We start from the raw sequence: 26469 nt of genomic DNA, 5'->3' as shown, positions 1-26469 counted from the left end.
GATACTTGCAAAGCACTCAGCCAAGTGCTGCTCCAGCACCGGCTCCCTCCTTCTGGAAAGGCTTCCTGAGCACACGTGTGTGCTGGGCACTGGTCTGGCCACTTGCGGCACACAGAGGGACAAAACAGACACAGCACCCTGTTCTCGTATAGTCATGTTTCTAATGGATGGGGCACCAGGCACAATTTGCCTCCTTGGGATATTTATATGGTATGCTATGGACCCAAAGTGCTGCCATTAAAAGGAAAGCAATAACCAACCAAGATTACTGGTGGTCAGGGCTGGGGATAACATTAGATCAGAGAGTCAGGGTAGGTCTCATTGAAAAGGTGGTGTCTGGGCAAGGACATGAAGAAAGTGAGGAGGGAGCCAACTGGAAATCAAAGGGCAAAGTGTCCTGGGCAGAGAGGGCAGCAAGTGCTGATGTCCTAAAGTGACCGTGTGCCCAGAGCCACTGAGAGCAGTGGATTGTGCAGAGGGCATGAGGGGACAGCAGTCGAGAGGAGGCTGAGATGAATGGGCACTGGTCTCTCTCTTGGGACATCAGCTGAAACTCAGCACAGCCTGGGGAGCCAGTCAGGTTTGGGGGGTAAATTTTGCCCTGATTTTTGGCAAAACCAGCCTCCATTTTTGAAGTTCTGGCTGCTGTGTAGAGAACAGGCAGTGGAGTGCCTTCTATGAAGCCAATCTATCTGAAGCTTGGGATGAAATGTGATTTGATCAAAATTTAAGTGCAGGTATCAGAGCAACAGGAGCTGCAAAAGCACAGTTGGCTTCTAGACCTGCAGGCTCCTGACCCCCAGCACACCAGGGCACCTTTCTAGATAGTGGGGGGAGGGCTGCTCTGCCCTCCTCTCAGTCCTGCAAAACACCCCTGCCCCAGCCCATCCTAGGAAGGAAACCCAGGAAAGTGGGCAACACTGGTGAGATGGCGAACATACAAGATGGGCTCGGTGTGAGCAAGGCTCTCCCAGACGGCCACCCGGCAGATCCCGCTAGCAGAGGCACAGAGCCTCTGCCAGAGGACCCCTCTGTGGACTCAGACAGATCAGCTCGCAATCCAAGGACTCCCACAAGCAGGTTGTTGTGAGGTTTCCCACCAAACAGTCCATGGGGGAGTGTTTTGGCCAATGAGGTCGGGAAGCGGATACAAGGCTGCTTAAGAGAACTAAGCACTTCCAAACCCACTCCACCAGCCACACGTATTCCGGAACCTGCTGTGCCAGGTTCGGATCCTCCTCCCTCACAGCAGGGCCGGCTGCCTGAGGACGTTTGTTCCGAGGACACACCTGCAGAGCCTGGCCCAGACTCCTGCAGACCCCAGTCTCTTCTCCATCACTGGCATTAGCCAAGCACCTCCCGCCTGCTGGACAACCCTGCCCAGGCAGCGTGATTTCTGCACCACCCCCTCCCCTTTCCTAGATGAGGATGCTAAGCATGAGATTCAGTCACCTGCCCAAAGTCGCCCCACTCAGAAACAGTAAAGCCTTAACCACCACTCTAGAAAAGACAGAACTAATACAAAAGCAACACTACTTTTCAAATCTCCTTTTTACGTTTTGCCAATACAGACAGGCTGCTCATCTGAACTGAGGAACATTAGCTATTAACAAAGACTAGTTCATTAATGATTGTGAATGACCAAATAAATCTCAGTGTATTTTGCTGCGTGCCAGAAGTTTACTTCTGTGTATATGTTTATTCATGAAACAGGTAAAAGGAAAGGCTTAAAAACGTTTTTTTTTAATGCATCTGAATACTTTAATCTTCTTATAAGTCAACCAAGACACTACATAAGATTAATCCATATTCAGGGATAAAAAAGTACTTTCTATTTTCCACATGTGAAAACCTATTGCTACACCGTCTTGAATTCACCCAGTACAACTACATTTTAACTACAGCAGAGGATTTTCACCGTACGAGTAGTTGTCAGTCACGGCGACAAGGATGAGGATATAGCATCGTGTCCCCCGCCTACTCTGTGCCCAGCCCTGATCTTGCTGGCACATCATCTCGTTTCGTTCTGAACAACACAGCAAGGTGTGCATAATTAACCCCGATATACAGATGAGAGGGACAGATCTTCCGGCACCCAGACGCCATCCTCTTTCCATCAGGTAGCACGGCTTCCCTACGCTTGCCCACTCCCCAAGAGCCCTACTCAATAGAGCAAGAGGAATAAAACCCAGGAAATAAGAATTTGATGTGTCATTAGGCTGCAAACAATACTGAACTCATTCAGCAAGTTTCCAGTTATTGCTGGGTGTGCCTCAGCACCAAATCCGCCGGGCTTAGTGAGGCTGGGGCTGGGGCTGGGGCTCCGCAAACCACGTTTCTGCTTTGCCAGCTGTTTCTGGCCAGGCTCTGCCAGAAGGGCCAGCAGGGGGAGGCTGTAAGGATGCAGGAAGGATGTGGGACTTGTTCCCTCCTGTTTGGTTCCTGTTGGCTTCTGGTTCCCAGCGCCATGGCTCCAGCAAGGCTCCTTGCCCCGGGCAGGGACAGCTCATTCCAGTAGCAGTGAACAAAGCTAGTTTACAGTTTTCCTAACACTCACCAAATCAGGTCCATTCACGTCAGAGACCCCAGCACCCGCTCCTCAAAACCCTTACCCCCCCCAACCAGTGTGCCCTTCCCAGGGGTCTCTGTGCGAGCCCCCCAGGTCCTCTCCTCTCGACTTCTAAGTCTTACCTAAAAACCTCTCCTCTTCCCTTCCCCTCTCCTGCTTGCCACCACCAGCTGTGGGGTAGCATCTGTTGCCTGACATTGCTACTTCCATGACATCCTACACTTCTCTTTTTGCCCTTTGTGGTCAACAATTCTTAACATGAAGTTCTCTCTGTTAAAATGACTGGCAGGCTTCTGTCCCTGACTGGACCCTGCCTGGTCCACTGGGAACACAACCGTGTTGAGTGGCACTTCTCACTATGCTCCAGTGTGGACAGTCTTCACCCGTTGAGCCACAGAGGGGTCCTAAGACCCTCCTAACTCACCAAGTGTGGTCTGTGAGCTGCCTATCAAAATGTCAATTCCAGGGCTGCCCCTACAGATAGTGGGACCCAGGAAACTTTTTTTTTTTGCAAGTGCTTCCAACTGCCAACCCCTCCGTTTGGACACACGGGTGTGGAGATAGTCTGACATGAGTCAGGATCAGAGACTCCCGGGTTCATAGCTGTGCACTCTGAGCAAGTGACTTAATCTCTCTGAGCCTGAGCTCCCTCACACATAAGATATGATGGCACTAGGAGTATCCACCCATAGGGCAGAGATAAGAATGAAATGAGCAGAAAAGCATTTGACTCTGGGCCTTGCGTGAGGATGGGTGGGGATGGGGGGGAGGGACAGGAAGGAATGCACACTGTCCCCTACCTGCCTTGTGAAGACAGCGGTGTCCGGGTGGAGGCCAAGACCCCAGTGCCAAGCCCAGGAAGAGGAACAGCACTCGTAGCTGCAGGGACGGTGCCCATGAGGCTGTCTGAGTCCCTGACATGAAGTGATTTTTCAATGGCTGGCACCAGCCATGCATCAGTGGGCCTCGTTCCCAACTTGTCTCGTCATGTTCTTCTTGCTGGAGTCACACGATGTCTAATACCAGCAGAAGTAATTAAAAATAAACTGGGAGACAGCGAACCATTTCAACCCTTCCTTCAGCGGCAAGGAGGGCCCGCGTGAGCTCTTCCCGCAGAGACTGAAAATGCCTTTTCCTGTCACACCGTTGACTGCCCACGAGAAATGAATGTTCCTGCTATTTTCCTAAGACAGCTTTAGGATTTATCACCCTTGAAAAAATACAGCAATGACACACACTGACCCAAAACTTTCAGACCAAAATGCGACTTCAGACAGGGAAGGAGTGAGAGATGGAGGGAGGAAGGGAGGAGACAGAGAAATGTAACCCCCCCCCAACTGAGCCTTGAAATAGAACAGCTGAGGGACACAGGGGAATTTTGGAACATTCAAAAGAAGTTAAAAAAAAAAGGTCTACTACCTGCCTATTACCTACTGCCTCTCCCCCACAATGACATCAGTTATGATGAGCAGTCAATCCCAAAACTGCATACCTAGCCAGGTCCGTGCCTCGTGCACCAGTTCCCCATATGGTAGTCAGCACTTTGGAAAACAGCTCACGTCTGTCCCTGTTCAAGAGCCTTCCGTGGCTCCCCACTACCCTTGGATCACAATCAAAACTCTGTACTGTGCCCATCGAAGCCTGGAGGCGCTAACACCTGCCTGTCCCGCCTCCCTCCCCCATGGTACTGCCCCCATGCCCACCAGGCTTCAGCCACCTGCTCTTTATCCAGTTCCTCATGCACGCCCAGCTTTTCCTTTGCAGGGCGTTGGAAATACTGTTCCCTCCACCCTTCCCTGCCCAGCTCCTTTTACTCACAGGTGCTCTCTGTAGGGAGACCTCCCTTGGTCACCCCATTCTCTGTTGCAGGGTATTGTTTGTCTCCTTCAGAAAATGCATCATGGATTCTAACAACTGGTCTTTTTACTTGTTTGTTATCTGTGATCTGTTATCTGCTCTCTAGGATCTGCCTGGAGCTGTCACGTCAGCCCCTTGCTCCTGGGCTCTGGTACAATGGCCTGGGACATGGGGGGCTCTTGGTACACATCTGTTGAATGAATGAATCTCCACCCCACCCCCACCACATGGCTACTCCTTTCCCTTTACTGCCCTTGCCACCCTTAAGCCCCCACAGTAATCTGGTTCTGTGGCATGAGGGACAGAGCTGGAGTGCAGGTGGGGTGGGGACAGGAGGAGCACCTTGAGACCTCCTCTACGAGCAGTATGGCCCAAACTCCTTCCCCAGTTGCTATGTTTTGGGTAAACCCCTTCTCCTCCTGACCAGCTCAAAAGAAGACAAAGAAAGAGTTTTGTAAAATCACTGGAAAGTCAGAAACGGAAACAATGTAGTTTAGGAAAAAAAAAGAAAGAACAAAAAATTCCTTCCAAGTTGCTTGAGACTATTTAAGGGCTGGGTTCTTAAAAGGATAAGGCCTGACTCAGCTCAGAAACTCTGCTCCCCAGAGTGGCACATGTCCCGTGGAAAGATGAGGAGAGAGGGGTGCTGGAGCTTTCCAAAACCCCCTCAGAGCCACTAAGACAGAGCTAAGCCTTCCAGCATCTCCTCGAGGCCACTAGGATATGGCTGGGTTGAGGCTTCAGCTTCCAAATTATGCCAAGGGAGGGAGGCCTGGGGCAAAAGCCCCAAGAGATCTCCTTCTTGGGGATCTTTGTGACCCCAAATCAAAGGACAGTGACTTCTAACAGTGTTTCCAAAAGAGTTCCAAAGCCAGACCCCCAAACTGTTCTGTGATCAAGAGCTTCCCTTGGACCCCAAACCAGGCGCCATGTTTGCCCCACCCCTCCATGCCATCCCACCAGGCCACCAAGGATCCTCCATGGACCCTGAGCCCTGGTCGTCTCTCTAAGGGCCTCAGTGCCACTGTCCTCGCTTTTGTTCTGGACGTAACCGATAATAGAACACATAGCACACATAACTGAAATAGCGTTCACCTTTGAAATTCTTTATAAAGAGGAAAATCATTTAGTTTCACCCAGACAGCTTCGTCCTGAGGCCACACATTTGCCATCCGCTTCTCCTCTGCCTGTAACCTCAGTGGGTGGTTCTGTGATCCCTAAATCTCTAACATTCTGCAGACCACACCCCCTATACTTGGGGGTGGGAAGGCCAAGGAAATGAACTTATTTTCTGGGTGACAATGTGTGTGGTATGGACAGCTACTCCTGGGACCTATGGTTACTTTGTTTTGCTTTTCCCCTCAAAATGTCTGCATCCTGGTTCAGGGTACAGCCTCAGCGCTCGATGCTGGGTTGACACTCCACCAAATGCTAGTCATGGAACCCTGAATCATTGGGCAGCCTCGGTTTCCTCCTTTGTATAAATGGGATACAACAGTACTCGCCTCTTGGGTTTCTGTGTGAATTAAATACATGTCCAGCATGTAGAATGGTGTCTGATGCTTCGCATTCGGTGAGAATTCGCTCTCATTAGCTTTGTTTACACATTTCGGCACAGGAAACCAGCTGAGGGCACACTCTTATTGAGGGCGATTCAGGCCCAGGGAAGCAGATGGAGCATCCTAATGCTGCCTGTGCTTCTCATCACAGACTCAAGTGAAGGACAGGTCGTGCAGGGATGTCTAACAGGCACAGAAGGGTCACTGGTTCTCCGTGCACCCCCAGGCCTTCCGTGCACGACCACTTCACCTACAGAAGAAGCGAGTTGAAACGTGGTCTGTTATGTGGCAGCTGCAGCCAAACATCCCTCCGGGGGTATAACACCAAGCAAATAGAGCGATTAGCCTCTAAGCAGGTTGATTTCGACAGGGATTCCAAGGATCCCATTTTATTTGGATTCGGGGAGTCTCTGGCTTGCTGGGTCTCAGCAAAGAGGGAACGTGATTCTCTCCAGGGTGTTGCCATTGTTACTCGAGTGACATGAAAGCTGTGACACTGCCATGTGCCCCTGTCACCAGCAAAACAGGGTTCAAGGGGAGGTTAAGTCTGACATGTATGGAGATCCCACATGCTGGGCACTGGGTCCGGCCCCAGGCTGCGTGCCTGCAGCTCAGCCCCCTTCTGAATGGGCCCATCATTGCGTCCTATACTCCAGCCCTGGTGCAGCACTGACATAAAAGGGGAAAACCAGAAACTGTTCAGGACAGAAAAGTAGAAAGCATGGCTCCGAGCAGAGGAGACACCCCACAGCACAGAGAGCGGTATTTGCAATCAAGGTTTCCACCCCTCTGCCATTGATTAGTGCAGTTATTCAAGTGGAAAAAAGCAGTGGAAAGGAAGGGGAAAGCCACCACGACCATCTTCTGTTGGTTAGCCAATGCACGGATTTCCAGAGGCATCTCAATGACTGAACAACACACTTAATAATTTCCTTAGATCAGGGGTTGGCAAACATACTATACTCTTAAAGGGCTCGACAGGTCTTCTGATAAGATTAGATTCTTTAAATCAGTTACCTGCCATTTTCTTACCCATTCACTCTGTCTTATGCATCAGGGAAGGTAATGATAAATCATTCGATGACCTTTTTTTTTTTTTTTTTTTGGTTCACTTGGAACTATATAGGTGGCAAGTATGACCATTTTTCTAATTTAAATGTAGGCAGCTTTATTTCTTGAGCAGGTCCTGCAATGAGTCCCTTCCACGTTGAAGAGTTCATATTTTATTCCAAGTATGTAAGAGGTGCTGTTAAGCTGCTAACCAATGGATATTAGGCAAAAGTAAATGGCACTCAATAAATGAATAAATAGCTCCTCATTTCCGCTCTCAGAAATAAAATGCTGGCAAGGGACACATTGCATGGACAATCATGATGCTGTCTTCAGACTCATAGTTAAATCACCAATAACACATTCCTTCTTCCAACTCATTCTAAAATGTTTTATTAAGCAGTTGCCTTGAGCAAGGCCCTGGTTAGGCAGTAGTTTTAAAAAATGACACCCATCGCGGTGCCTGGGTGGCTCAGTTGGTTAAGCGACCGGCTTCGGCTCAGGTCATGATCTCGCAGTTTGTGAGTTCAAGCCCCACGTCGGGCTCTGTGCTGATAGAGCCTGGAACCTACTTCAGATTCTGTGTCTCCCCCTCTCTCTACCCCTCCCCTGCTCACACTCTGTGTCTCTCTGTCTCTCAATAATAAATAAATGTTTAAAATTTTTTTAAAAAAAATGACACCCACAAGTGCCCTCCTAGACTGCTCCCCACTTCCTTCTGCTTTCCCCTTCTGGGAACCCAACTGCCATATTGTAGTCAAGTCCAGGCTACTGCACTGAGGGGAGTGGCCTCACAGTGTGGCCCTGGAGGACTAGCCCCACATGGAGAGAGAAGCCTTCTGGAGAAGAACCGAGACAGCCCCGCCAAGCTCCCAGCTTCATGCAGCTTCAGCAGTGACTCTACCTGACACCATGGAGAGCAGAATCACCATCTGGTTAACCCAAAGAATTGCAAGAAATAATAAATTGTTATTTTAAGCCATTAGGTTTGGGGATATTTTACAGTATTGCTATGATAAATTATTTCCTTTCCTTTTCCCCTTCTCCTCACCTCTTCTGTTAATTCTCTTGCTACGTAACATATTACTGCAAACTTGGTTGCTTAACTCCACATTTGCAACCCCACAGTTTCTTTGGGTCAGCTAAGCACAGCTTATCTGGGTCTTCCGTTCATGGTTTTACAAGGCTGCAATTAAGGTACTGATTGGGCAGTGTTTTCATCTGGAGGCTCACCTGGGGAAGAATCTGGCTCAAAGCTCATTCAAACTGTTAGCAGGAATTATTTGCTTGTGGCCATAAGACTGAGGGCACGGTTTTTTGCCGGCTGTTGGTTGGAAGATGTTCTCAGGTCCTAGAGGGTGTCCTCAGCTCCTTGCCAATGGGCTTCTCCAAAAGCTGCTTACTTTATCAAACTGCCATGAAGAGTCTCTGCCTTCAGGAAGTATCCAGTCACTCTTTAAAGATTTTCTGTTAAGTAAGGCTTACCCAGGATATCCTTTTTGATTAACTCAAACCAACTGACTTGAGACCTTGATTACATCTACAAAATTCCCTCACCTTCTTATATTCTATTGGTTCGAATGCAGTCACAAGGCTCACTCATATTCAAGGTGAGGAGATTATACAGGGGGTAAACACCTGGAGGCAGGAATCATGAGACCACCCTAGGGTCTCTATGTCACACTTCTCATCAGGGCTGGGACATGGCACATGGTGGTGGCACTGTTAGGAGATACAGAATGTGTCCCCAAGGACTCACGAAACCAATGAAGATGAAAGATAGGCCTAGAGGTAATTATCATGCTGGACATGAATCTACACTTCCCTAACAACAATCCTGAGGGAGTCTGAAGTTTAGGACTCAAGCAAAGACAAGATGACCTCTGAGGAGAAGAGAAGAGGGAAAGCTCGGAGCAAACCCAAGACAAAAGAACAAAGCCCCAGAAGCTGGGGAATACAAGCCATGGCTGGGAAACAGCAACTACCTGTTAATCCAGAACTCCACACCTGTGGGCATGTAACACACAGGAGTGAAGTGGGCTGGGTGGAGATGACAGAATGGAGAGGTCATAGTCAAAAGCAGCACGCATCTGAGGGGGCCATCTGAGGGGGCAGCCATTTCTCAGCTCCAGCCTTTTTTTTTTTTTTTTTTTTTTTTTTTGCTATATGAGAATGTTGGGTCCAAAGTGCCAAGTATACCCCTTTATAAGAGAAACTAAAACTTTAAAATTTTACATACTCTCTAAAGGAGTAAACATTTTAAAGTTTATATATTTATTTATTTATTTATTTATTTATTTATTGAGAGAGAGAGAGAGAGAGAGAGAGAGAGAGAGAATGAGTAGAGGAGGGGCAAAGAGAGAGGAAGAGAAAACCCCAAGCAGGCTCCACACTATCGACATGGGGCTCAAACTCACAAACTGCGAGATCATGACCTGAGCCGAAATCAAGAGTCTGGTGCTTAAATGAGCCAACCAGCCGCCCCAACTCTCTCCAGGTTGATGGATTGATTAATTTATTTTTATTTTTATTTATTTGTTTTTGAGAGAGAGAGAGAGAGAGAGACAGAGCATGAGCAAAGGAGGGACAGAGAGAGAGGGAGACACAGAATCCCAAAGACTCCAGGCTCTGAGCTATTCAGCACAGAGCCCAACGCAGGGCTTGAACTCATAAACTGTGAGATCATGACCTGAGCTGAAGTTGGATGCTTAGCCAACTGAGCCACCCAGCACCCCCTCCAGATTTTTAAATGATGATCAGGAGTTGGCAATTTTTTAAACAAAGTATGAGTCAAGAAACACATACCTGTGCACTGGATTTGCCCAAAGGAGCAGGTGCTCATAAAATAAGCAGAGGGAACAAAAGTATCCCAGCCCACAGCAGAAGCAAACACTGTTCCTCAGGCTGTTTCCCATGGTAGCTGCTCCCCAAGTGTGCAGCATCCATGTCACCTGGCAATGTGTGAGGAATGCTCATTCCCAGGCCCCAGCCAGCCCTACTGGATCAGAAACTCCTGGCAGGAGGTAAGCAATGAATGTTGGAATAAGTCCTTCAGATGATTCTGATGTTTGCTCAAGTTTGAGAACCACTGTCTTATGGGAAACACCTTCCAGCCTTAAGATCATTTCCCTCTAGACTGGGTCGGAAGATGGCGGTGTAGGAGGATGCTGGGCTCACTGCGTCTAGCTGGTCACTTAGACTCCACCTACACCTGCCTAAATAACCCAGAAAACCACCAGAAGACTAGCAGAATGGATTCTCCGGAGCCAAGTGCAGACGAGAGGCCCACGGAAGAGGGGCCCCTCCCGAAGCGGATCACCTAAGGATAAGCGAGCTGAGCCTGCCCCTCCCGCCCCTGTGCACCTTGCCGATCCACCCCAGCTAATACGCCAGATCCCCAGCACCACAAGCCTGGCAGTGTGCAAGTAGCCCAGACGGGCCACGCCACCCCACAGTGAATCCTGCCCCTAGGAGAGGGGAAGAGAAGGCACACACCAGTCTGACTGTGGCCCCAGCGGTGGGCTGGGGGCAGACATCAAGTCTGACTGCGGCCCTGCCCACCAACGCAAGTTATTCAAGACAGCACAGGGGAAGTGCCCTGCAGTTCCACACCACTCCAGGGACTATCCAAAATGATGAAACGGAAGAATTCCCCTCAAAAAAACCTCCAGGAAATAACGACAGCTAACGAACTGATCAAAAATGATTTAAACAATATAACAGAAAGTGAATTTAGAATAATAGTCATAAAATTAATCGCTGGGCTTGAAAACAGTATAAAGGATAGCAGAGAATCTATTGCTATAGAGATCAAGGGACTAAGGAACAGCCAGGAGGAGCTATTAATGAGCTGCAAAATAAAATGGAGATGACCACAGCTCGGATTGAAGAGGCAGAGGAGAGAATAGGTGAACTAGAAGATAAAATTATGGAAAAAGAGGAAGCTGAGAAAAAGAGAGATAAAAAAATCCAGGACTATGAGGGGAAAATTAGAGAAATAAGTGATGCACTAAAGAGAAATAATATACGCATAATTGGTATTCCAGAGGAGGAAGAGAGAGGGAAAGGTGCTGAAGGTGTACTTGAAGAAATAATAGCTGAGAGCTTCCCTGACCTGGGGAAGGAAAAAGGCATTGAAATCCAACAGGCACAGAGAACTCCCTTCAGATGTACGTAACTTGAATCGATCTTCTGCACAACATATCATAGTGAAACTGGCAAAATACAAGGATAAAGAGAAAATTCTGAAAGCAGCTAGGGATAAACGTGCTCTAACATATAAAGGGAGACGGATAAGACTTGTGACGGATCTCTCTACTGAAACTTGGCAGACCAGAAAGGAATGGCAGGAAATCTTCAATGTGATGAAGAGAAAAAATATGCAGCCGAGAATCCTTTATCCAGCAAGTCTGTCATTTAGAATAGAAGGAGAGATAAAGGTCTTCCCAAACAAACAAAAACTGAAGGAATTCGTCACCACTAAACCAGCCCTACAAGAGATCCTACAAGGGGGATCCTGTGAGACAAAGTACCAGAGACATCGCTACAAGCATGAAACCTACAGACATCACAATGACTCTAAACCCGTATCTTTCTATAATAACACTGAATGTAAATGGACTAAATGTGCCAAGCAAAAGACATTGGGTATCAGAATGGATAAAAAAACAAGACCCATCTGTTTGCTGTCTACAAGAGACTCATTTTAGACCTGAAGACACCTTCAGGTTGAAAGTGAGGGGATGGAGAACTATTTATCATGCTACTGGAAGTCAAAAGAAAGCTGGAGTAGCCATACTTATATCAGACAAACTAGACTTTAAATTAAAGGCTGTAACAAGAGATGAAGAAGGGCATTATATAATAATTACAGGGTCTATTCATCAGAAAGAGCTAACAATTATAAATGTCTATGCACCGAATAGGGGAGCCCCCAAATATATAAAACAATTACTCACAAACATAATTAACCTTATTGATAACAATGTGGTAAATGCAGGGGACTTTAACACTCCACTTACAGAAATGGATAGATCATCTAGACACACGGTCAATAAAGAAACAAGGACCCTGAATGATACATTGGATCAGATGGACTTGACAGATATATTTAGAACTCTGCATCCCAAAGCAACAGAATATACTTTCTTCTCAAGTGCACACGGAACATTCTCCAAGATAGATCACATACTGGGTCACAAAATAGCCCTTCATAAGTATACAAGAATTGAGATCATACCATGCATACTTTCAGACCACAATGCTATGAAGCTTGAAATCAACCACAGGAAAAAGTCTGGAAAACCTCCAAAAGCATGGAGGTTAAAGAACACCCTACTAACGAATGAGTGGGTCAACCAGGCAATTAGAGAAGAAATTAAAAAATATATGGAAACAAACGAAAATGAAAATACAACAATCCAAACGCTTTGGGATGCAGCGAAGGCAGTCCTGAGAGGAAAATACATTGCAATCCAGGCCTATCTCAAGAAACAAGAAAAATCCCAAATACAAAATCTGACAGCACACCTAAAGGAAATAGAAGCAGAACAACAAAGACAGCCTAAACCCAGCAGAAGAAGAGAAATAATAAAGATCAGAGCAGAAATAAACAATATAGAATCTAAAAAAACTGTAGAGCAGATCAACGAAATCAAGAGTTGGTTTTTTGAAAAAATAAACAAAATTGATAAACCTCTAGCCAGGCTTCTCAAAAACAAAAGGGAGATGACCCAAATAGATAAAATCATGAATGAAAATGGAATTATTACAACCAATCCCTCAGAGATACAAGCAATTATCAGGGAATACTATGAAAAATTATATGCCAACAAACTGGACAACCTGGAAGAAATGGACAAATTTCTAAACACCCACATGCTTCCAAAACTCCATTAGGAGGAAATAGAAAGCTTGAACAGACCCATAACCAGTGAAGAAATTGAATCAGTTATCAAAATCTCCCAACAAATAAGAGTCCAGGACCAGATGGCTTCCCAGGGGAGTTCTATCAGATATTTAAAGCAGAGATAATACCTATCTTTCTCAAGCTATTCCAAAAAACAGAAAGGGAAGGAAAACTTCCAGATTCATTCTATGAAGCCAGTATTACTTTGATTCCTAAACCAGACAGAGACCCAGTAAAAAAAGAGAACTACAGGCCAATATCCCTGATGAATATGGATGCAAAAATTCTCAATAAGATACTAGCAAATCAATTCAACAGCATATAAAAAGAATTATTCACCATGATCAAGTGGGATTCATTCCTGGGATGCAGGGCTGGTTCAACATTCGCAAATCAATCAACGTGATACATCACATTAATAAAAGAAAAGAACCATATGATCCTGTCAATCGATGCAGAAAAGGCATTTGACAAAATTCAGCAACCTTCTTAATAGAAACCCTCGAGAAAGTCGGGATAGAAGGAATATACTTAAACATCATAAAAGCCATTTATGAAAAGCCCACAGCTAACATCATCCTCAATGGGAAAAAAACTGAGAGCTTTTTCCCTGAGATCAGGAACACGAGAGGGATGTCCACTCTCACCGCTGTTGTTTAACATAGTGTTGGAAGTTCTAGCATCAGCAATCAGACAACAAAAGGAAATCAAAGGCATCAAAATTAGCAAAAATGAAGTTAAGCTTTCACTTTTTGCAGATGACATGATATTATACATGGAAAATCTGACAGACTCCACCGAAAGTCTGCTAGAACTGATACATGAATTTAGCAAAGTTGCAGGATACAAAATCAATGTACAGAAATCAGTTGCATTCTTATACACTAATAATGAAGCAACAGAAAGACAAAGAAACTGATCCCATTCACAATTGCACCAAGAAGCATAATATACCTAGGGATAAATCTAACCAAAGATGTAAAAGATTTGTATGCTGAAAACTATAGAAAGCTTATGAAGGAAATTGAAGAAGATATAAAGAAATGGAAAGACATTCCCTGCTCATGGATTGGAAGAATAAATATTGTCAAAATGTCAATACTACCCAAAGCTATCTACACATTCAATTCAATCCCAATCAAAATTGCACCAGCATTCTTCTCGAAGCTAGAACAAGCAATCCTAAAATTCATATGGAACCACAAAAGGCCCCGAATAGCCAAAGTAATTTTGAAGAAGACCAAAGCAGGAGGTATCACAATCCCAGACTTTAGCCTCTACTACAAAGCTGTAATCATCGACAGCATGGTATTGGCACAAAAACAGACACATAGACCAATGGAATAGAATAGAAACCCCAGAACTAGACCCACAAAAGTATGGCCAACTCATCTTTGACAAAGCAGGAAAGAACATCCAATGGAAAAAAGACAGTCTCTTTAACAAATGGTGCTGGGAGAACTGGACAGCAACATGCAGAAGGTTGAAACTAGACCACTTTCTTACACCACTCACAAAAATAAACTCAAAATGGATTAAGGACCTGAATGTGAGACAGGAAACCATCAAAACCCTACAGGAGAAAGCAGGAAAAAACCTCTCTGACCTCAGTCGTAGCAATTTCTTACTTGACACATCCCCAAAGGCAAAGGAATTAAAAGCAAAAATGAACTACTGGGACCTCATGAAGATAAAAAGCTTCTGCACAGCAAAGGAAACAACCAACAAAACTAAAAGGCAACCAACAGAATGGGAAAAGATATTTGCAAATGACATATCAGACAAAGGGCTAGTATCCAAAATCTATAAAGAACTCACCAAACTCCACACCCGAAAAACAAATAATCCAGTGAAGAAACAGGCAGAAAACATGAATAGACACTTTTCTAAAGAAGACATCCATATGGCCAACAGGCACATGAAAAGATGCTCAACATCGCTCCTCATCAGGGAAATACAAACCAAAACCACACTCAGATATCACCTCATGCCAGTCAGAGTGGCCAAAATGAACAAATCAGGAGACTATAGATGCTGGAGAGGATGTGGAGAAACGGGAACCCTCTTGCACTGTTGGTGGGAATCCAAACTGGTGCAGCCACTCTGGAAAACAGCATGGAGGTTCCTCAAAAAATTAAAAATAGACCTACCCTATGACCCAGCAGTAGCACTGCTAGGAATTTACCCAGGGGATACAGGAGTGCTGATGCATAGGGGCACTTGTACCCCAATGTATAGCAGCACTCTCAACAATAGCCAAATTATGGAAAGAGCCTAAATGTCCATCAACTGATGAATGGATAAAGAAATTGTGGTTTATATACACGATGGAGTACTACGTGGCAATGAGAAAGAATGAAATATGGCCCTTTGTAGCAACGTGGATGGAACTAGAGAGTGTTATGCTAAGTGAAATAAGCCATACAGAGAAAGACAGATATCATATGTTTTCACTTTTATGTGGATCCTGAGAAACTTAACAGAAGACCATGGGGGAGGGGAAGAAAAAAAAAAGAGGTTAGAGTGGGAGAGAGCCAAAGCATAAGAGACTCTTAAAAACTGAGAACAAACTGAGGGTTGATGGGGGGTGAGAGGGAGGGGAGGGTGGGTGATGGGTATTGAGGAGGGCACCTTTTGGGATGAGCACTGGGTGTTGTATGGAAACCAATTTGACAATAAATTTCATATATTGAAAAAAAAAAGATCATTTTCCTCTCTCCTGAACACAATTCCTGTATCTACGATCTTGAAGACTGTCCACTATGGCATGACAGAGTCCTCTGCTAAATATCTCATGTTCAGAATAACAGAGAAAGAGGACTGCTTAGACACTGCACATCTCCTCACTTTAACACAATGCTAAATCACACTGGGATCCATGCAAACTTACTGCACTCAACTTCACAGACAAATCGTCAAGAAGAGAATGTGTATGTGTATATATGTGAACACCATAAAACTCTCCAGAATGCAGCAGGAGAGATGGAACCCTGCTATGAACTTCTAATCACAGAAAAAGACTGGGGGTACCTGAGTAGGTCAGTTGGTTAAGCATCTAACTCTCGATTTGGGCTCAGGTCATGATCTCGCAGTTTGTGAGACTGAGCCCCGAGTCAGGCTCTGCGCTAACAGTGCTGAGCCTGCTTGGGATTCTCTCTCTCCCTCTCTCTCTCTGCCTCTCCTCCACTCGCATGTGCTCATATGTCCACTCTAATAAATAAATAAATTTTTTTTTTTTAAAAGAAGACTCTCTTGTTACAAAAGTCAAATCTGCTTCTGCTTGATAATACTTTATAAGTCAATGAAGCTCCTTTATGTAATGTTGAAACTTCCAGAATCCTGCTTCCAATTAATCCAAAAAAGCACCTGGTTGAAAGTCAGTATTGTATCTTTGGCAAGATATGTTGACATTTGTGTTTTGTCTGAAGAACTGTGACTTTGAAGCCCTCATTCTATGCCTCTCCTCACAAGTAAGGATATTCAAATACCAATATTATTGAGCAACTGCTATCCATCAAGTATCACCAAATGGGACAGATTCAGAGAATTCAGTACGTGAGACTTGTCTGATAACACATTTGGTCTTAATGAAGCTGCTTATGAAAAGACCCTCTCACTTTCTTATGTACGATGGTCCCAAATAAGTCAAAATACCCTTCAACATGTTATGAAACGTCACGGCACCTGCAAACATTCCACATGACTGCAAAATGTCTGTGGGCCTACCCATGTTTACTAGCACTGTGGCCTCCCACCCTGCCGGGCCCCTGGGTCACTCAGCCACACCTTAGGACTGTGCATTAGGTACCGGCCACATGCCCAGCATCGTGCTGTATGCTCCAGGGGTGCACATGTATCCAGCACGTTCTTCCCTTCACATGACTACATCTATCAAGGAATTACCTGTGGCCTCCACCTGTCCCTGAAAACCCTCACCTGAAATCCTACATCTAAAATCTCCTTGTCCAACAGTGAACTGCCATCTTATACGAGGGCTAGGTTCTAAGGTAGTGCTTATTGTGGGAGCTGCAATCAGCCACATTTATCTCTGGGCATCCCTTAAGCCATATCACAGTCCCACATCCCCTGAGAAAGCCCAGCACAGCAAACGTTTCCTCCAGCTTCAGAAGTGATGGCTCTTTCTAAGGTTGAGCACCAGGAGAAGCAGTTGGCATCCATTTAGGGACCATGTCGTTCAAAACGTATGTATCTTTAAAATACAGACGCACACTCAGTGAGGTGAGATGTCAGTGTTATCAGAGCAATGTGGGGACCAAGAATGACTAAGGGAACATGGGATGACACCTTGACATGTCACGCTCCCTCAATGGCACACACTCTCTGGATACAGCTGAAGACACAGCAGTCATTTGTCTTCTCTTTCTTTTTGCCAAGTGTGTGTGGTTAGTTTGGTTCCAGGAAATTAAATACACAAAATAGGTAAAGTAGGACAGACTTGGTCTGAATGGTCTTACGCACTTATAGAGACAGAGTAATGCCACTGGCTCATGGGACAGGACAGTGCCTCTGTGATACCCCTGGGATAGCACCTTCTCTGACTGGCCTTTTTCCTGTGAAAATCCCACCATTCAGGTGAGATAGAGACCACCAACTGCTAATCTGCTGATTGGTGCCCACTAGAGGAACTTACTAAAAACATGGATTACCACACTACATCCTTAGAAATCTTGATTCTGTAGGCATGGGATAGAGTACAAGTATCCAGAATTTAAAAGATCTCCCCGGGGAATTCAAACTGGCTAACAGCTTGAGGAATCTCTGGGTTTTGGCACTCAGACACACCAAAAACATTAACATCCATCATGGACACCCTAACATATGGGTTCAGCAGATAAATAAACGTCAACTTGGAAAGCAAAGAAGTAATTAGAACAGTGTACAAGCTTTGACAAGGATGGGGAACAGCCCTGGGAGATGGAGAGAAGCTTCTGGGTGGTAATGAGGGTAATGAGGGTGGTGAACGAGGAGCTAGAGAAATACAGAAACACACAAGAGAGGACTGGGTGGCCGCCATGGCCAACTTCACCATCTATAGATGCAGGACTCACCAAGCAGCTCTGGGTCCACGGAAAACAAAGGTGCTGCCCACTATGGACAAAGCACGCTTCACAGTGAGTCTTTTCACTGAACACGCTGAATGTGTCTTTACAGGTTTCTTCTCTCCTCCAAAAAAGTGTCATTTTGAAAACAAGGAAAGCTATAGTATTTGGCTTGGTCAACCAAAAACTACAAGCCTGAGAAACAGTAGTCTTTATGAGATTCAGTCCAGATGGGGCACCTACCCCTGGACAACCTGGGGGTTACAGCACAACACAGATTCTCCATGGACCACGCTGCATGGCATCAGCACCAACTCACCTTCCGATCTGGCCAGTTGTACTTCGCAAAGATAGTGTCATAGGTGTCCACTGCCCCATCGGTGATGAGCATGATGGCCTGGCTGCAGACGCTGCCTTGCCCAGTATGGTTGAACTGCGGAAGAAAGAAGTTCAGACTAAAAAACACACCAGAGTTCTGTACATCCGTGAGACTTCAGAGGCATGAGGGCTTGGGTTTGGGAAGCCTCTCAAAACAAGAGCTCATTCTACTTCACCAAAACACAACCTACACCATAAGCTTCTCCCCACGCATTCACCATATTTGCTTTGACAAACTGGAACTAAATTCAGACGGCAGAGAGGATTTCTGAAAAACACACTCAGGGTGGGAAGTGAGGTTCGAGGACACATAACCTCTCTTACCTTCAAGCACAGATACTGCCTCATGATACAAGCCCCAAAGGCACTGGCACAGTCACTCTTTAGGAACACTTGACATGGGCAGAGCATAAGTGGCAGGCAACATCTCTTTTAAAACCTAAATGAATCTGGTTTGATGGGTACAGACTGCACTATATAGTAAAATCAAGGAGGTTTTGGACACATAAAGTCAGAAACAGGCCAATTCAAACTAGAAGCCTAGGCATCCTTTTGTTAGGGTTCGTTTTAAATACGTATTTGTTAGGGGTGCCTGGGTGGCTCAGTCGGTTGAGCATCCGACTTCAGCTCAGGTCATGATCTCACGGTTTATGGGTTCAAGCCCCGCGTCAGGCTGTGTGCTTACAGCTCGGAGCCTGGAGCCTGCTTCAGATTCTGTATCTCCCTCTCTCTCTGCCCCTCCCCCGCTCACACTCTTTCTCTCTCACTTTCTCAAAAATAAATAAATAAACTTAAAAAAACTTTAAATATGTATTTGTTAGCAGGTAACATTACATGTTAGTTTATTACATATTTATTTTGTCACATATTAGTTTATTAACATATTATGTATAGCAGGCTGAAATTCCAAGGTTATGCCCACTGGTGTGTAAGACCCTAAATTTCTTCAACTTTCAGTTTTACATGGCATTTTAAAAGCTCCCAGTCTTTGTGAGTGGTAGATAGGGTGACCAGACTGGTTACCAGAGCTTAGTGTCCTTTCCTTGAATCAGGGTTGAAGAACTCCCTTAACCTTAATGATTGCTATTAATGCTACAATTCAAAGCAACACCATGTCTGTTAAATACCCTATAATTCCGTGACAATGCCGAGGCATGAAAATATACAAAAAGTCTTTAATTTTCAATAGTGAAAACTCCCACCATTATAGTTGGTGAAATGTATTCATTAATTCTGAATTATTTACTAGTGCCAACACAGAGCTGGGGCTGAAACATATAAAAATCCCCTCCCTTGTGTAGTTTGTATTCTATGTGGGGAGACATATAAAAACAAAGTAAAAAGTAAATTTTGTTGTATGTTGTGTGATAACAGCAATGCTAAGAAACCAAAAAAGAGAAAAGAAAGCAAAGTGGGGGGACAGGAAATGGGGAGGGGGCAGCTTTAGAAAAAATAGGGAAGACCTCACCAAGAAGGTGATGTATGAGTAACACCCGGAGGGGAGAGTACCTGTGGGGGGGGGGGGGGCGTCTCAAAGAGGGCAAAGAGCATGTGCAAAGGCACTGAGTGGTCATGTTTGATCTGTTGACCATGGCACTGGGGAAGGATGGAGACTGGTCTTAGATTTGCTGCTGGTTCCTGGTGAGCCAGAGAGCTAATAAAACACTCAAAGTTGAATGTTTAATGTCTAGTCTCTGTGCACTTAGAATTCTCATGTGGAGACTGAAGTTGTGACTAGAGAAAACTATAACTAGCTGGATGAATAAATGGATAGAAGGATGAATGAAAGGACGGATGGATAGAAGGATGATGGATGGATAGAAGAATGGATGTAGGGAGGGATGAATGAATGGATAGATGGATAGATGGATGGATGGAGGGAGGAAGGGATGGATGGATGGAGAGATGGAGGGAGGGTTGGAGATGGATAGATGGATGGATAGAAGGATGGAGGGAAGGATGGATGGATGGAGAGGGATGGATGGAAGGATCAAAGGAAGGAAAGGAGTGAGGGAAATGGGAGGGGAGGAAGGAGGGAAGGAAGGAGGGAAGAGAAGGAAGGAAGGAAGGAAGGAAGGAAGGAAGGAAGGAAGGAAGGAAGGAAAGATGGGCAGAAAGAATTTCTTGGGGCCATATTGGGATAGAGCAAAGCCACCTAAAACATACATGGACTGCCATAGTATACTGAAAAGCACTTAATTCCATCCCAGCACCACAAGCCATGTGCCTGCAGCAAGTTCTCATATCAGAGTATCCTTTTCTTCATTTATAAAATGAGACTACCATGCGTTGTTACAATGCAGGTTAAATGTTCATTATATGGCAGGCAACAAGTATTAACTTACTTAATCTTGACTAGCCTCTGAGGTAGGTACTATCATTATCACCACTTTACAGGTAGGGAAATTGAGAGATGAGTTAACTTGCCCAAGGTCACACAGCTACCCTCTGTAGTGGCCAGGATATAAATCCAGGCACTCCAGCTCCAGAACCTACTCCCAGATTCAGCGTACTCTATGGCCCCCCAATAAAGAGATGAAGGTCCTTGAGGAGATGGAGATACATGGCAAGGCTCCATAAGCACTCATCTCCTTCACCTGCTTCTTCCTCCCTCCACTCTTTCCAGAATTCTAGGGCCACATGACAGTCATCAGGTCCTCCACTCTGAGAGTGAGTGAGTGCTCCTCAAATTTTGTGCCTTAGGTTCACTTTAGTCCTGGCCCTGGCAGCCACTCCTGCAACTCAGACCAGACCAATGCCCTTGAATTAATGAGCATACATGGCCCATGATGGAATATCATAGAAATTCTCAGGTAGGTACTAATACTTGGGAACTAAAGCCATCACACATAGCTATGGTTCTATTGTCTTTATCAATATAACTAACTATTCCAGAGCTCTCTTGCTCAGGAAGATAAAAATTGCAAATAACTTTTTTGCTTATTCCAGGAATGTCTTGAAAGGCCCATCAACTCCTCAGTAGAAACTGTCACAGGACAATTTGTACCCTAAGACTCTTGGGGAAAACACTAACCTCAAAATCTTCTCTCTGCTGCATCCACCAAGTCTAAACTAGAATATTAGGATTCTCACCCAGTCTTAACCAAGCCTCTTCCTTCCCCTCTACTCTGAAAGACTCACATTCAACCAGACTTCATAGTCTCCAGTACATGACTTTGTCCCTTCCACTTTGGGACATTACTAACATTCTATGGTCATAGTGCATTTTCTTCCTTACTGCAGTAAGAAGAAACATCTCTGCAGTCTTGCCCTATCAACAAGTTGTTCTGGAAATGTTCTGGGGAGCCTGCATTCAACATTGTCTTCAAATCACTGAATAAAGCCGGCAGCGGACCACTGAATAAAGGTGATCTATGCTTCAGTTCAAAGAGGGCTGGAGTTCACCCTGGGCCTGTTGTTCATGCAACTCATTCGAAAACATCCTGGAAAAAAACTCTCCCAAACAAAAGGCAAAAAAGAGTGGGAAATGAAGATATCTGAATGATGCAGACTGGAAGACAGGGCTGCCCTGAGCTGTTTATTTAAAAACATCACTTTCCTCTCTGGCTGAGCCCCTGGTATTCTCTGCAGCAATCTGCAGTTGGAGAATTTTGAAGAATGCAATTAACTTCAAATGCTTTGATGAGTAATATCTCTTCTCTGCATATTTGTCTAGAACTTTTTTTTTGAATAGCGGGAGTGATGAAAGTGTTTTCCATAATAATAACAATGACAAGGGCCTGATGAGGAACTACAATTAGCTCAGTGATTCATCAGTTAGCAGCAAAAATTTCAATGCATCCTGACATTTAGAGCATTTGGTTGTGATTAACAGCCTTTGAAATGTCACCGAATTTTATTTAATTGGCTAAGAAAAATTTTTAAAAGGTAATCACTGCAAAGATCATATTCATCGCCAAAAACGATAATTGCGGGTGTCACATGACAAGGTAGATGCTAACTACTGTAGCAAACTGGCTCTGTGTTCTTACAGAAACTAATGAATGCAGCAGAGATCAATAGCTGGAAGAGTCTTAGAAGTTTATTTGAATGCTCCTTTCAAAGTCCTTTGTGCAACAACTGCAAGCCTTTAAGTCACCCGAGCAAATACTGACACTGAAATGCAGGTAATTGCAAAACAGAATTAATTTCATCTAGTAACCCCTGAACCACTCTGAGCCCCGGTCACAATCACAATTTCAAGTGTGTGTGTGTGTGTGTGTGTGTGTGTGTGTGTGTGTGCGCGCGCGCGCGTGAGCGCACATGTGTGAGGGAGAGAGACGGACACAAAGACAAACGCACACAGAATGTGTGTCTGTGTAACTGAGAAATAACTCTTTGTTCCTATTGGCTTGCAAGGGCAGGCATCATGCACAGGAGAGAATTACATCACTTAAAGGTCATACTGATGAAGTGGAAAACAGCGAAAGAAAGCTTCACTTTCATGGGAGATTAACCAGCTCTGTGTTTTTCAAAATGTTTGGCTATTTAAAAGCCTAGCGGCTAGAGACAGGATGGAAATGTTTCTCTCTCTGAGATAAATGTGCACTCAAAATATGGTGCCAACCGTCAACAATCTCTTATCAGGGACATTTTGTAACATTTCTGGTCCTTCCATTTCTTGCTATCCAGAATTTACACTGGACCCATTAGGTTTTCTAACTGGCCAGACCCCAGAGGGTTTTTACGGGTGAAGGCAGAACACAGATGTGTGGAAGATTTCCCTGGTTCACAAATACTTATGTGAATGAGGGAAAGAAATCCACTGTGTGTTGGTGATTTTTCTGGACCTGAGAGATGCTGGGAGGTTAATAGACCCTGCTGGAGTATAAGACACATTATGCCTGAAGGTGTACTTGGTGAGCTGTGACTTCTATAAGATTCTAACCCTGAGGTTCTGATATGATATAAAGAGTTCTTGAGTCAGTAAGTTTGAGAACTGGTATAAATACATTTTTAAAAGGTCTGTTCCCTGGAGGACTTTGAAGACCTTGAATATGCACAGGTGTGTTGTGAGTCTCTGGGACAGGAGGATGGCATCTCCCCACCTCAACAACACCTGGGGTAGAGTATCCTGGCAGACCAGCATCGGCTGGGCATTCAGTGGGAAACACTGGCTTGGAAGTGTTTGGGAACAAAACTGGTAAGTGGACAGGGTGGGGAGAGAGAAGTTACCAGGGCAAGAGAAAGGAAAGAAGGGAAGATAAAGGGAAGTGGACATTCCCAAGGACGTGGGCAGGAAGTAAGACCAAAGCATCAAGAGCTCCGGCTGCCTCTAGAAGCCACAGGCAGCCTGGCAAGAGTTGAGGTTGCCCAGTGACTCCATGGTCATAGACATGACACTTCCCAGCCACCCCAGCCCTGCTGGAAGGGAGGCAGGTACTGCTTCATTGTGCTGAATCCTCAACCCTGGTCCACCAGGGCCAGCTTCATGGGTATATCATGTGCACAGCAGTACAGGGCCCGCACTCGGGGCAACCCTCTGCTGTCACTCTCTTAAGATTCTTAATGACTTCTGAACATTTTCATTTTCATTTTTTCTGAGTATTTTTAATTTTTTAAAAATGTTTATTTATTTTTGAGAGAAAGACAGAGAGTGAGTGGGGGAGGGGCAGAGAGAGAGATACACACAGAACCTGAAGCAGGCTCCAGGCTCTGAGCTGTCAGCACAGAGCCAGACGCGGGGCTTGAACCCACGAACTGTGAGATCATGACCTGAGTCGAAGTCCAATGCTTAACTGACTGAGCCACCCAGATGCCCCTTTTCTGAGTATTTTTATTTTGCACTGGGCTTCACAAGTTATGGGTCTATTCCTATCCCCATTTTACAGATGAGGATAATAAAGGTGAGGCAAAGCAGAGTTTTCTCAAGGCTTCACAGCAAGCTCTGACCAAGTCAGGCTTCTCAGCCCAACCTGCCTGACTCCAGAGGCCACAAACTTCACATGACAAGCATTCCCTAACTCCTGCTCCTTCACCACTTCTGCCAAAGAGCCAGGAAACAGAAATCCACGGCAGGACACATTTCCAAACAAGGGATTCACGAGTTCAGAGTGCCTCCCGCTGCTCTAGACACTAGGCTTTTGAGATAAAAAGAGAACCAATTTTATAATTGTGACAAATCCTTTCAATATGACTTTCTAGAAAGAGCCTGCCAAATATGCAGAGCTTGGCATCTCCAAGCCCTGAGACGGTGCCTATCCAGGGTTCAAATCAGAATTTAAAGATGTAGCTTGGCCCCCTGCTCTGACCAGCTACGTTCGCAATTAGTAAGCTGTGAAGAGGGCTGTGCTGTCCCAAACACTGAGCCTTACACAAATGTGAATTATCTGCAGTCAGCAGTCTCGTGCAGCCAGGTGGGAGGGAAGAGCCGAGGGCGATTATGTGGCACCTTCCCTTCCTTATCTCTCCCTCCTCTGCAGTCCCAGCACAGGCTCAGGACCGAAATCTCAATGGCCTTCTGTGTGCCAGTAGATATTATTGGTAAAAGAAAGTCTAGAATTAGGGCTTGAGAGGCTAGTGTAGCTGAGTGAGAAAGATTCCAGTTTTTGAGCTGGGCACAACTGAGCACCAGGATGAGCCGTGTGATGTTGGGTGGGTGATCCTATGCAAACCCACACCCGGGGCCCCACCGAGCGGCCTGAAGACTCGGTGCAGAGGGGCTTCTGGGCCCCTGGCTGGTCTCCCAGCTCCTGCAACAGCTTAACGTAACTGCTGCTCCGTTTAGGGCTTGTTTGCCCTCAGTTCTGCCCCGTGACTTTCCCTGCATTCCACACTTTCCCGGCTCCCCAAGAGTTTGGACAAGGCTCATCCAAAGAACACTAGAAGATAAGCCAACGCTTTTCTAAGCCATCTCTCCCTTTCTTCTGATCTGGGGGCCTGGGTGCTTTCTGGCAACAGCTGCACCTCTTCCAAGGTACCAGCTGCCACAGGACAGGCCTCCCCCTGTGACTCTGGCTTTTCCCAGGCAGCCCTCCGTGGCCCCATTCCCATCTAGATGGCTACTAGGAGGAGGCTCCGATGGCATCCCTTGCTCCTGTTTTCCCCCCTACCTTAGAAAGGAGCTGCTTCCTGCTGCTGCCCATCTGAGGATGGTTTCACTCTCTGGTTTCTGAGCTTTTCCATCCCCTATGCAACCAATTCCCTGAAGTAAATCCCTGCTGTTTGAAACACCTAGAGTGATTGCTATTTTTCTGCTTCTTAACCTCTTAACCTACCTCCCTGGTCCAAGCCACCAGTTATGCATCACCCAAATAATTTAATGGCTCCCAGCTATTGTCTTTGTTTCTCAATGCAGCAGCCAGAGAAATACTGCTAAAACTCAAGCAGGTCATGTCATTCTCTGCTCAGACTCCAGTGACTTTCCATCCCACACAGAGCAAGAGCCAAAGTCCACCTCCCCCCCGCCAGAGTCTGGAGGGCTCCATGGGGTCTGGCCCCTGCTACCTCCATGATCTCATTCCCTTGCACTCTCTTTCTCCCCCGCTCTGCTCCTCACACTGGTCTCTTATGGTAACTATGCCAAGCATCACTGCCTCAGGTCTTTTGTACTCTGTCCTCTTGCTGGCAACTTCTGAAGTGACTGTTCCCTCACTTCCTTAAGGTCTCTACTCCAACCAAGGTCACCTAATCAGAGAGATCTTTCCTGACCTCACTGTATAAAGCAGCAAGTCCTTACTATGTTGGCACAATGGGGCTCTCCATAGGCACTTCATCTGTCTTTTCCCATTAGACCTGAGGTCAGCAAACTTCTTCTGCAAAGTCCACACAGTAAATATTTTAGGTTTTACAGACCATATGGTCTCTATGGCTAATCAACTCTGCCACTGTAATGCAAAAATAGCCATAGAAGGTACGTAGTCAGGTGAGCATGAATGCATTCCAATGAAACAATATTTATCAAAAGAAGATGCAGGCTGGATTTGGCTCATGGGCCATAATTACCCAACCTTTACACTAGTCCATTAAGGCAAACCCTTTGTGTAGTCTGTTCTCTGGTGCATTCCCAGTGTCTGATATTAAAAAATACACAACACATACTAGTTACATAAATGATACAGAACCTGCATTGATAAAGATTGCCATTAT

The 26469-nt window shown here is 45.5% G+C and overlaps 1 protein-coding gene across 4 annotated transcripts in view; it reads right to left on the bottom strand.

Annotated features, from left to right (window-relative positions):
• The window catches only part of CACNA2D3 (calcium voltage-gated channel auxiliary subunit alpha2delta 3), an 859023-nt gene that overhangs the window by 375011 nt on the left and 457543 nt on the right, over positions 1 to 26469 (bottom strand). For all 4 annotated transcript variants that reach the window (XM_053897956.1, XM_053897957.1, XM_053897958.1 and 1 more), the window contains one exon: positions 18323 to 18436. In XM_053897956.1, the coding sequence (XP_053753931.1) occupies positions 18323 to 18436 (114 nt within the window). The remainder of the gene's footprint in view (positions 1 to 18322; positions 18437 to 26469) is intronic.

This window comes from Panthera pardus, unplaced genomic scaffold, assembly GCF_024362965.1.
Source record: "Panthera pardus isolate Hobbes unplaced genomic scaffold, ASM2436296v1 HiC_scaffold_8, whole genome shotgun sequence".
NCBI lineage: Eukaryota > Metazoa > Chordata > Mammalia > Carnivora > Felidae > Panthera > Panthera pardus.
This window is presented reverse-complemented; position numbering and strand designations above follow the sequence as displayed.